This window comes from Hevea brasiliensis, unplaced genomic scaffold, assembly GCF_030052815.1.
Source record: "Hevea brasiliensis isolate MT/VB/25A 57/8 unplaced genomic scaffold, ASM3005281v1 Scaf1, whole genome shotgun sequence".
NCBI lineage: Eukaryota > Viridiplantae > Streptophyta > Magnoliopsida > Malpighiales > Euphorbiaceae > Hevea > Hevea brasiliensis.
The window spans coordinates 11,550,339-11,562,640 of record NW_026614585.1 but is presented as its reverse complement, the minus strand read 5'-3'; the positions used below and the strand labels follow the sequence as shown (position 1 = coordinate 11,562,640).

General features: G+C 34.5%; 1 protein-coding gene across 5 annotated transcripts; it reads right to left on the bottom strand.

Moving 5' to 3' along the window:
- Positions 1–1,523: 1,523 nt before the first annotated feature.
- Positions 1,524–12,069, bottom strand: LOC110647797 (uncharacterized). 5 transcript variants are annotated; one of them, XM_021801821.2, is made up of 13 exons: positions 11,712–12,069; positions 9,759–10,159; positions 9,525–9,661; positions 8,228–8,341; positions 8,039–8,122; positions 7,062–7,241; positions 5,644–5,785; positions 4,242–4,402; positions 4,034–4,160; positions 3,833–3,877; positions 3,589–3,669; positions 3,369–3,449; positions 1,524–3,178 (listed from the first exon to the last, which is right to left on the bottom strand). In XM_021801821.2, the coding sequence occupies exons 2-13, from the start codon at positions 10,074–10,076 to the stop codon at positions 1,922–1,924; spliced, it is 2,727 nt and encodes a 908-aa protein (XP_021657513.2). In that variant the 5' UTR covers positions 10,077–10,159; positions 11,712–12,069; the 3' UTR covers positions 1,524–1,921. The 5 variants fall into 5 exon arrangements, with proteins under 5 accessions (XP_021657513.2, XP_021657656.2, XP_057997448.1 ...); XM_021801964.2 differs by having other exon boundaries at positions 7,062–7,238; XM_058141465.1 differs by having other exon boundaries at positions 7,062–7,238; positions 11,902–12,015.
- Between the last annotated feature and the right edge of the window lie 233 nt (positions 12,070–12,302).

Genomic DNA, 12,302 nt, shown 5'->3' with positions numbered 1-12,302 from the left:
TACCTCATCTTGCCAACGTCTTTTTTTTTTTTGTTTTTTTCATTTAATAACGGTTACTAACCGTTGGAGATGATATATGGTAACTACTTTTAAAAATAATATTATTATGAAACTAAAAAATTACTTATGCTTACGCGATTATTTATAAAGTAAAATTATTTTATTATTAAAAATAAAATAATTTAATATAAATTTATAATTAATATTTTTTTATAAAATAATTAATTATAAAAAATTTATTAATTTAATGACTAATTTCTGTGATTGGGTTTTCCATTCCCAGATCTAATAGATTCAGTAAATCTATGAAAGTATTTATTTTGATCTTCATATATATATATATAATATTTTTTAAAAAATTTTAATAAATAATATTTAATAGACCATAATACTAATAAATTTTAATTTAACAATATTTGAGTAGTTTTTAAAATTATAAAATTTTAAAATTAAATTAAAATCAATTGTAAAAAAATAAAATAAAAAATATTATTTAATGGTTTTTATTTTAATAAAAAAATAAAATTTATGAATATAAAATAAAGTATTTATTAATATAATTTCACCAAGTTAAGGACATAATTTCTCAAGTTTGTTCTTAACCGCAAAACCTGGCGAGTGGCTACCATTTGTTACTTCCATTCCATCTCAACCTACCCGACAGTTAATTAGCTATAAAATTTGCCCGACTGTAAAATTTTTAGTATAAATTATTATTTAGCTTTTTAATTATTTTAAAATTAATGAATTAGTATTCATATTTTTAAAAATACATGATTTAGTCTCACATTTAATTTTGTTAACTATTTGATTCATTTATCTATATTTTATCACTGATTAAAGGGTAGTTAATGTGAAATAAAAATTATTAACAATGCAAAAAAATTTGAGAATGAAAATGTTTATAATGATAAGAAATTTAGAGACAGAAGTATTTACTAAGAGAAAATGTCATACAGTGAAATCTCACATTTTTAATATGGCATACTAATTATCTTGCTATGGGATCTAACAATTTGTTTAAATTGATTGACAAACTCAGCAATATTCCATTTTGCATCAACGAATTTTATCCTAGATGCTAGGAATTGCAAAACCACCTTGATTTCATCCATAGTGCCATCAATGCTCATTCCAAAGATCAACAACGGCCACAAGTAATTCACTTGGAGGCCACGCCCGCTGCAAATAAGACCCCGTCAACGCATGTCGTGGTAAAAAAGACAACAGAAACAGCCACAAGTAGTTATGCACCACCAAGTTGTAGCTTTCAATTCTTTGTGTGATGATGCGTGGCAAAGATAGGTCTTGCCAAAATCCAAAATTGGGGAGGTAAGGAGGCTTGATCCGAGAAATCATAGATTGTGAACTTAGAGAGCGAGTTAAGGAGAGAGAGAGAGAGAGAGAGAGAGAGAGAATGGTGATGACATTGATCAAGGACTATAGACTAAATTTCCCTTTTAAAATATTTCCCAATTCCTGGATTTAGTACCCCCATTTTATTATAATTGAAAAGAAGAAAATTGGAAAGCAGTCTCCAGCCATATATATAGCCTCCAAAATTATTAAAGGATAATTTTTCAGTCTACCAAAGGGAAAATTGAAAAAAGAAAATGTCACTGAAAACAAAAATGTAATATATAACCGTCCTACCAAATAAAGATATCATGAGAATCTTTTTCATCCTTCCCTTATCTTTGCCTGCACCTGCCCATCTAACATCTGCTGCATATATACACGGGATTTCAGTTGGCTCTTGTATAAGGTATGTACAAAATCCTATTTCTGTCACGCACTGCTGCAAATCTGCTGTCATCTTCTCTGATGGATAACAAGTCATCAAATCCTGTGGCATGCACATTTTCTTGCCATAAAATCTTCCAACCAAGATCATAATTTTGAACTGCAAAACAAAATGTTCTTATTGATTCCAAGACCTCAGGTACGGTTTCCCCAATGTGTCATTTACGCCTGAACTCTGAGGCAAAGTCATCCATCCCATATCTTCAGGCATCAGGGAACTAGCTGCATCTCGCCCACTCAAGTAATCTAGAGAATGGGCTGTTTGTGGTAAAGAATTACTGATCCTAGGAGTAACACCACTTGCCATCTCATAGTTCCTTGGCAACATGAACGGCTCAGTAGGCCCCATTGAATCAAAATGGTTACTTGAACGCAATTGATTACACTGAGATAGAACACTAAATAAGCTCTGATCTGCATGATTTCCAATGCTCTGGTCAGGGACACTTAAACCATCAGCATTATTCCAGCCGCCACGAACTTGTTGCTCCCCAGAATACCAGTTCGGAGTTAACAATACATCATTATTATTCAAGTGAGATTGAAGCCGTGCTGCCATGCGAACAGGATTAACATGCCAGTCCTGTAGATTGACTGGCAGTACATGTCCTTGTCTTGGAATTAAGTACGTACTGCCTTCAGAGTAAATGTCCTCTGACATAGACTGTTGCATGTAACTCTCACCCCGTCTCTTTAGCCCCTGGTCCAACGGCAGTGAGGGCTGAAGCTGCCTTTGGATATGCCCACTAAAATGACCATCTTCAATCAACACGTTATTTGGTGATTGGAAATCTAACCCCATTTGTTTTTGTTCACGATGGTAGGGTAACAGAGAATGAAGCAACCCACTTCGGTCATGGTTTGGGTAAGAACTGAAGGAGCCATCATCAGATTGTCTGTGCATCAAATTTTTACCAGTGTCATCTTCACGCAAATCAGATTCCAAATCAATCAACTGGGGCCGTTGGGCTTCATTAACTGGATGTGGGAGTGACAACTCAATATTGGATGTGTATTCATGATTCGCAGTTGAATCATAAAAAGAGTGTGGCATGCTAACTGATGGCCAAGCATCTCCGCTGGAAGAGATAGGAAGCCCCTGGCCAATGGAAGCATCTGCATTGTTTGCCTTACCCGAGTACTCAGATGCATTTGGAGAAGCATCATCTGATTTGGACGCAGCATGATTACTTTCTGAATCCATATCTACAGGGTTGCGATCATGGCCACCACTGAGGGAAGAAATCTGCTGTGGAGACTGATACTGTGGAGAGTCAGAACCAGAAAGTTCATTGTCTTCCACATAAGACTGTTGGTTTCTTATTCCATTCTGATCCTCAAGCAGAACTCTATCATGGCTTTCTTTCTCCTCATCCTGAATACACCAATCACAAACCAGCAACTTAAACAAAGACCCAATAAGGTAGATTCTACTATCACATAGTAATGAGATTCAGGTTCAACAAGTTTCTACCGGACATCCACCAACTAAATTATATCAGATGCAAACATTAGCACAGGTGCACAAGAAAAAGGAAAAACATTATCAGTGTACAGTATCAAACCTCTACAATGGCTTCATGTTCTCTTGCTCCTTGATCATTCTGATAGTCAAGAACAGCCTCATCATTTAATTCCTCCTCATCCTGAATGGATTACACAAACAAAAATGTTAACACATACACTTGGGCCGGTTATTTCAGTTTCTGCTGCCATCCAGTATAATTATATCAGATGCAGACATGAACACATGCATCAGGAATGAGGAAAAGCAATGTATCAAACCTCCGTATCGGATTCATGTTGTCTTGCTTCTTGATCACTCTGATCCTGAAAAACAGTATTGTGGTTCAATTCGTCCTCATCCTGAATGGATTTAAAAAACCAATGAGTTATATATGCATAGAAGAAGGAAGACTTTTACATTCACACAATTAATGCCGCCATCCAACACAATTATATCAGATGCAGAAAAAGGACACATGAACAAGGAACAAAAAAAACATTATGGGGACAGAGAGTATCAAACCTCCAATCTGTATTCATGGTTCAAATGGTTCACTCTCTCCAGTTCCTGAAAGGATTCACAAACCAACAATTAAACATGTAAACAAGGAAGACTTTTACTGCTGCGCAATTCCTTCTGCCATCCAACACATGTTATATCAGATGCAGACATAAGCACTCATGCAGAATGAGAAAAGGTAAATGAGGGGCAGAGTATCAAAACCTCCATTGAAGATTCCAGTTTTCCTTTAATGTCTTGCTCCAAAGATTTGGCGAATTCATGTCTCTGTGACTGTCTTTGTCTCCAGTTTTCATATGCTGTAGGAAGATCTTTATTTGCTATTTTTAACCTATTTAAAAGAATCCTGTTATGAGACCAAGATAATAAATTTTATGTTCAGAAAAGAGACATTTCACCATATACAACTAACCAATGCTCCTGCAACTTCTTCTGTTCCTCCTTCACAAATTGTTCATATGGTTGCACATGCAGTGTATCAAGGTTACCTAACACGCGATTAAGAGACTTAGACTGAATGCTTTTACCCGATTGCTTCATACTCTTTACAAGTTGATGCTGCTTCTTGCTTATCTGAAATATATGATAGGCACATGATCAGCTAGAGCCTGTAACAACCAATAGAACTCTGTATTTTCCAAATCTACAATGCTTAGAAAGTTCCCCAAACCACGTTGAGATATGGATGCATCTGTTAATTAAAGTTACTACTCCACAATAAAAATAAAGATTTTGGTAGCCAGCCAAGCATATAGGATAAAAACTAAAGATACATGACATGAGACTCTTTACAATCATATGATTGGAGTTAACGGAATACATTAAACTGTGTTAAGTGCCAAAACAAATTATTTAAGAATAATGGAAATCAAAACATTTAATTGTTGAGTAGTCCAAGTTAATTATGTTAGAATCGAAGCCAATGTGCAAACAAGAATGCTGGAAAGACATAAAGGGCATCAAATTAAAAAGCATAGGATAAAGTCCAGCCTTTATCATGGTCAGGGAGATTATAAAACAAGAGAGCTGTTAGTCTGTTATCCCATTCCCCTCATCATGCAGCCCTTGGTCACCTTGAGAACAAAATATTGCACGGACCTATTCCATCATGGACTACAGAGACAAGAAGTGATATCCACATGTAGGTCCCATGAGGTTTATAACTATAGTCCATGGTGAACTAACCTTCAGGTCAAAAGAATAAAAACACATATATCAAAGAATTAATTAATTCATTGTATTTTACAGCCCAAATTGTTTTGTTCAATTATCTAAAACTTGTGCCTAAGTTATCAAACTATAGAAAGAGTCCCATCAAATAAAATGTTGTTCTTCAGTGGTCAACAACTTGAATTTCTCTGAGCAACATACTACAAGTCCTAGCAGCATCTCAGTTATGAACAGTAAAAGTATTCCAGGCAACACATGAAAGGATTACAGTAGTTAGATACATGACAAATTCCTGACAATCACACGTGATCCCTATGAACAGTAAAAGTATTCCAGGCAACACATGAAAGGATTACAGTAGTTAGATACATGACAAATTCCTGACAATTACACGTGATCCCCCACTCTCTCTCTCTTTCTATGTGCATATTTACTTGTGTTAAATGTAGCACCCATAGAAGAACAATGCTAATAAAAATGACAAATTACTTTGTTACGTTAATAAATTCTCAGCTAATAAAGAGCTCAAAGCCTCTGCATAATAAACTATCCCCAAATTGACTACAGGGACAAACCACCCTCCCATAAAGGTGACTGATACTGAGTTCCATAAATAAATTAGGAATATCAAAAGCATGCCACACCTTTAAATATGACATATATTTGACGCCATCTGTGTGGTGGATATTACGCTTGTGTAGCCGTTCTCCTTTTCTGAATTTAGCATCATCTGAAGCAACCAATCGCTTTCTACTTTTATCCTTCTTAAGGCTTTTTTCATGAGTCCTGACACCGAAAGAATAAGATTCTTTAACAATTGTATGAATATTACAAAGAAAATGGTAAAAGCTAAAGTCTTTTCTACCAACTCTTCAGAAGTATACAATTGTCCTGTTGGCAAAGACATTAGACAAGGGTAAACAGCATCCATATGCAGATGCATTGCAGAAAAAATAAGGGAGAATAGAAAATTACCTACTTCCTAGTATTTGACATATTATATAGAATTCAAAAACTCAAGAAGCAAGTAAACAAAAAACATAAAGATTAAAATTAGAGAATGAATTATGATAATACTATAATAGGCAACCCTTCATTTTAAGTAGAAAAATTGTACATAAATTTAACAAAAAAATTAGCAGGAAAACAATCCAGCATATAGCACTGTAGATACACCCCATCTACCAACTCTTACAGACAGTGACCTTCAAATTACACAGACAAATTGACCTTTCCAAGCACCTAAACATAAGCAGCCTTTCCAGGAAATAAATCTATACACTGCTTCCAAGCCCCATTCAGGAAATAAATCTGTCCACTTTGGTGTTTGAGAGACAAACAGACAGACGGAAAAAGGCCACATTATTTATTGTTCCCTCACTCAAGAATAGTATTAAAAATCTATCACTATCACTCAATACCCATAAGCAAAAAGGAATCTGAGATTAATTGACATATTACAAAAGAAAGAGAACTGTTACTGCAGTTCTAGTTATGCGAAGCCATGGATAGAAATCATGGCATCAGAGACTTGTTAAGGTTGAAACATCATGATCAACTCTAAAATTTCCCAATAAATCCACCAACCATTTTTCATCAAAAATTTATATCGCACTGGAGGTAATGGTATAAACACATAAAGTTGGTAAGATCAAATTTTGTTACTTTCAAGGAGATGAGTGGTTCTTTCAAAAGAGGATAGCAGGAAATAAATGAGAAGATTACTCAATGTGACCATATCTAATGCAAAATCAGACAACTGATAGGATGTGAGACTCAGGCAGGAATCTCATAGCAACCTTCAAGTTCATGTTTTTCTTTCAATGCACATTTGTCCTTCTTTAGAAACAAAAAATTGATATTGAAGGATTCAAGTATAAGAAGCCCCTTTTTTTTCTAAATATGATGTTGGGGGATTGTAGTGTAAGCTGTTCTGAAAGCATGAATCAAGCATCCAAGTGAAAAATTCAATAATTAAAACCTCAACTTTTACAAAATCTTGCCAAGTGAGCGAACTATAAGTGCATGACAATAAGAGCCTTATTGTGATAAGATTAATTACCTTCTTTCAAGTTCTCCACCCTTCATTATTGAAGAGTTTTGATTGTCACTGCTACATGCTTTCTCCTCTGCGAGCAAAGAGCAAGATTCAGATGTAGCCACAGCATCATCCTCAAGGTCATGAAATCTTGACTCATTTGCATTTGATGAAGTTCTTCCGTCTGCATCCCTTCTTGACCTACTTAAAACATCAACCATGTCCGAATGAGATTAAAACAGTCATGTCAAGAAATAAAACAATCCTCTATCTCAACAATTCATCAAAAAAATACAAAAAAGATCATGAACTCTCTAGAATTTAGTATTTTAGAGATGACAAATTAAAATTTTTATATATCAACACCTTAATTGTTAATTAGAACTATAATTTCAAATGAAGGAACCAAAGAGTACTTCATAAAAATAAATATTATGAAACAAAAAAAAATCAGCATAAATTCTCACAACATGCCAGAAGAGATTAAAAAACTACAAAAAGCATGACATTCGAATTAGACAAGCACAATGTGACCCCTCAAGTATTCACATTGCCATCATTCAAAAATGGATAGAATTCACAAATGACATCCTAGAAGAAAGCAGTTTGAGGAAGCTAAATTTCATTAGACACTAGAGTGCAGCAATTAATCATAATTGATCAATCAAAATATTTTAATTCTCCTCAGACACTGCACTAAATAATCACAAACTAGCTTTGCAAATCCATCTGAAATCAAGATCTAGGTTTTCATCAACTTTCATGAGAATCTACAACCTTCAAAAATACATCACTGACATCATAATCCTCTTCCTATCCTTAAACTGTTTAGAATTGTATTCTTACAATGCTAATCAATAATAATTTAAGTAGGGGAACAATTAAGGAAGGTGGTCCAGCCATTACTATGTGCTTCTTGAGTTGCAATATTTCTAAGCTAGCTCAGTAACAAACTTCAACAATTTATCACAAACAAAGCAAAGTATTCAGCAAGCATCAACCTCTTTATCTTCTGCAGAACTTCCTTTTCAGGATCCTTACTGCTTTCCCAGGTCTCCTTCAGCTTCTGCAAGTCTTTTATCATGCTGCCGCAAGGAAAAAAGAAATGAAGGAAATACATCATATAGGGCGCATGCCAGTTGAAACAATGGAATTGAATGCATAGATAAAATTAGAAATGTCTGTCATACTCATTATGGTATTTCTCTATCTCACAGTAATATGCTTTCTTATCAGCCCTTATGCACTGCTCCTGATGAATAACAGCATCAGGGTGAAGATTTCCTGAACAAAGTGAAGCACCCCTGCACACATATGTTCTGGATAAATAGTCTAACTAAAACTTCATACTTGCATAATATGGCAATATCATGGTTATTTAAAAACATTTAGATCTACAACTATTTAGAATTATTCATGTGCCAATATTATGCATGTACGCTAGTAAATCAAGAATGAGGCTGCCAACCATGGGAGCTGACAACCCCATCCACATACCACATAGAAGGAAATGAAAGCAATACAAAGCTCAAGGTTGCTACATGGTAGAAACCATTGTTTTGACAACAGGACCGGTTAAACTAGGAACTGATCCAATGACCAATTTGGCCACATCTGGTTTGGGCTTTTTTCCATTTTTTGCCTTAAAAAACCACAATAGGAATTATTTTTTTGAATTTTTAACCACTAAATAATTCATTTTTAGAATTTTTAAATTACTTTCACCCCCTTTTTTACAAAGTCAAACAGGTTGAACTGTCAGACTATTAAATCAGTCAGCAGACCAGTTTTGCTAACCAGTCAGGTTTTAAAAACACAGGTAGAAACAAGATGGTCCAATTACAGAAATAGCAAATGAACTGAAAGATATCAACTATTAATCAAGTCCAACCACCTCAGGCCCCTGATAGTGAATTTTATTCTTTCTTTTCTTCGTTTAAATGCTAAAGCTAAGAATCTGACTACACAACCTAAGAAAAAAAAATGCAGCAAGTAAATGCTAACGATGTGCTTCTTACTTATATTCATACGAACGCATCTAATCTAAGAAGTGGCAGTGGAAGACATTCTCACTCTAAAAGAAGAGGTAAAAACTTCAAAAATAATGTGTCAAAAAAATCATATGGGATGCAGCATGGAGAATGAACAACGTAACAAAATATTCCCCCATAAAACTTCAACTTTAACGATGAACGCAGAAAGGAATATTGAATTTGTGCTTTTATGTATCAAATCAGCATAAAGGGTTTCCAGGGTACACAAGACTCCCTACTCTGTGAGGGTCAAGGGAGGGCCTCGTATTAGACATAGCCTTCGCCTGCTTTTTTGCATAGAGGCTGTTTTCATCATTCAAATTGATGACCTTCCGGTCACAAAGGAGCAACCTTACTGTTGCACCAATGCTTGCCCTCATACAAAATCTCCATAATTCTTCCAAAAAAAGGGTGTCATTCTTTAAGAAAATTAGCATTGCATGTCAATACTTGCCATTTAAGAAAAGGATTTCCAAAATGAAAGTTGTCCCCAGCAAGCAATGCTTGTACAACGTCTTCTGCATCTGACCCTTTTGGCAGAAACTGCATAAGATATTCTCTCTCATTTTCTGATAAATGGGTCTGCCAAACCTGTATCAAGTTCAGCATAAAAGCATATAACCTAAGTTTGGAGAGAGACACATATAAACATAACAGCAACTAACAACAATCATATAAATATAATTACCTTGTATGAAAGCACCTCATTCAAATTATCCACCTCAAAAATTTCTTGAGGAATTGAGAGAACATCTGCTAAGATTTTGTGATGGTGAGGTGCAGGATCAATGAATGCCCTCACATCTTTCTTACTTAAGCCAATTTGTTCCCTTTTGGCAACAACCTCTTTTCGGTTGCCATCCCACTCCAGAGAAATATGAGACTTTACATTAAACTCATTTTTTGGTGATTCCAATTTTTTCTTTTTGGTTTTGTATTGCTCCCAAGAACTGCAACCTGCAATGCTGGCACCATTACGCCTTTTTCGTCGGTGATCAGCAGCCATGGACAGATGTCAACAATTCATCGGCAGAGAATTATACCAAAATACTGATTGGCGTTAAAGAACACCTCCCCTCTATATGCTAACTGAAATCATCATTTAAAAATTGAATTAGAATTAACACAATTCTTAATCCACTAAGGCCCCATTTGGGTTGAGGTTGGGAGGCCAAAAAAGCATTTTTTGAAAAAGCATCATTTTAGATGTTATTAAAAAAATAATTTAAAAACTAATTGTTTTCGAGTTCTTATAACTAAAATATGTCAAATTTAATTTTAAACCAATTTTTAATACCCCTACCTAACATATTTAAGGAGGCGTTTTTCTCAACAACAGTTCCAACAACAATGTCAAACAAACCCTAAGTGTTCATCATAAAAGTACTGCTCTAACAGAGCCACCTTAAAATTTTGCCATGCATCTATCAACAGGCATATAGTGAAGCAGAATATCCAAAAGTGCAAATTTGTGCAAATATGTGTGTTTGCACACTTGAAACAATTATAAGAAATAATCATGAAGATGTTACAACCATTATTTATCAATTTAGTCCGATGTATCAGAATTACATGCATTCAAAAGGCATGTGAGTGCATCCAGAGGCATGTGAGTACCAAACTAATTCAGCATAATGATAATCATGATGAAAATTCTTCTAATGAGAGTGGTCCAAGCTAAATACCCATTTAATTTATTCAAAGATATGAGTTACTTCAAATCACCAATTAAGGCTAGATGATGTGAGAAAATCTTGACAGGCATTAGTCAAATTTTCAGACAAGGAAAACACCACATATTACTGATACTAGCAAGCACATGGGATATGCAATCTCAAACCCAGAAGAATGTTGTAAGAATTAGCATCATAATGGACACTCAATAAACTAATGAAGCCTAATGTCGAGTTAAGAAAGATTTGTATCTTATATCAAGCAATTAATGAAGGCAGCAGTTATTAAAAAATTCATAGAAAACCTGCCAAGTGCAATAAATATTTGTTTCTGATTTGTTGATATAAAATTGAGGGTATAGGCGAGAAAAAGAAAGGAGAAAACAAGGGGCCAACTTTCTTCCTCATGTTTGGCAGTATAAATGTCAAATTGACAAGGCACCAACTACCACTACAGTACCACCAAAGTAATATAAAGACTTGGGTATAAATAAATTGCCTATTTACGCTGAAATTGAAGATTTGGATATTAATAAGCGCGAGAGGGAGGGGGATAGATTGCTAAATTATCTTGCTGAAACAATTTCGAATTCAATACTCACCTCCCAAACAAACACGATTTTAAATAATTAAAATTTTTTAAAAAAAAAACTCGAAAAGAAGTCCAAGTGGGGGAAAAAAGTCCCATTTATCTAACAATGCAACACAGCACAATTAAAAAGAAACATAATTATATTAAAAAAATAAAAATAAAAAAAAAAATCATTCTACAACCTAAAAAATGAAAAAGCAGAAAACCCCAACTGAGCTTCAAAAGCCACGTAAACTACCAAAACAAAACTCCAATTACATACAAGAATCAAACGAATAAACGTACTCTGAATTAAACGAAACGCAGCTAGATAACTTCGTTACAATTGGAAGCATCTAAACCCTAAAAAATTGAAGCAACAAAAAAAAAACGATACCCATGAAAGACTGAATGCCCGCGGTCTAGAGAGCCCTAGTCAATCCGCCGCCGTGAAGGCTGATAGTGTTAGAGCACAAACAACAGCAGGCTAACGAGCGAGGGAGAGAGATAGGTTTATTTGGTTTCGTATAATCCTATTGGCTGATGGTTAGGGATTGAGAGAGAGAGAGAGAGAGAAGCACACGCACCACAAGAGAGATTGGAGAAAAATCAGATGAGCGACGTTTCTCGGAACGGTTATGGTGAAAGATTGAATCGTTCATTCGCGCGCTCGGGCGCGGCTCGGCTCCACCCCAGTCTTTAGCCTATCGCCATTCCTACCAACCCTTCCAAGCTTTATAATTTTTTTTTTTTTTTTACCTTAGGCTACTGATTGCGGACCTACTTTGCGTTATTATTGAATTGATTAAAATTTATTTTTTTAAATATCTTAATCAGAAAGAATTAAAAAATAATTTAAAATTAAATTTAATAAATTTTAATTATAAAAATATTAAAATAATATAATTATTTTTTAAAATTATTTTTTTAACAGTAATTAAAGCAATATTTTTATTTAAAAAAATAATTTAACCATATAAATTAAATG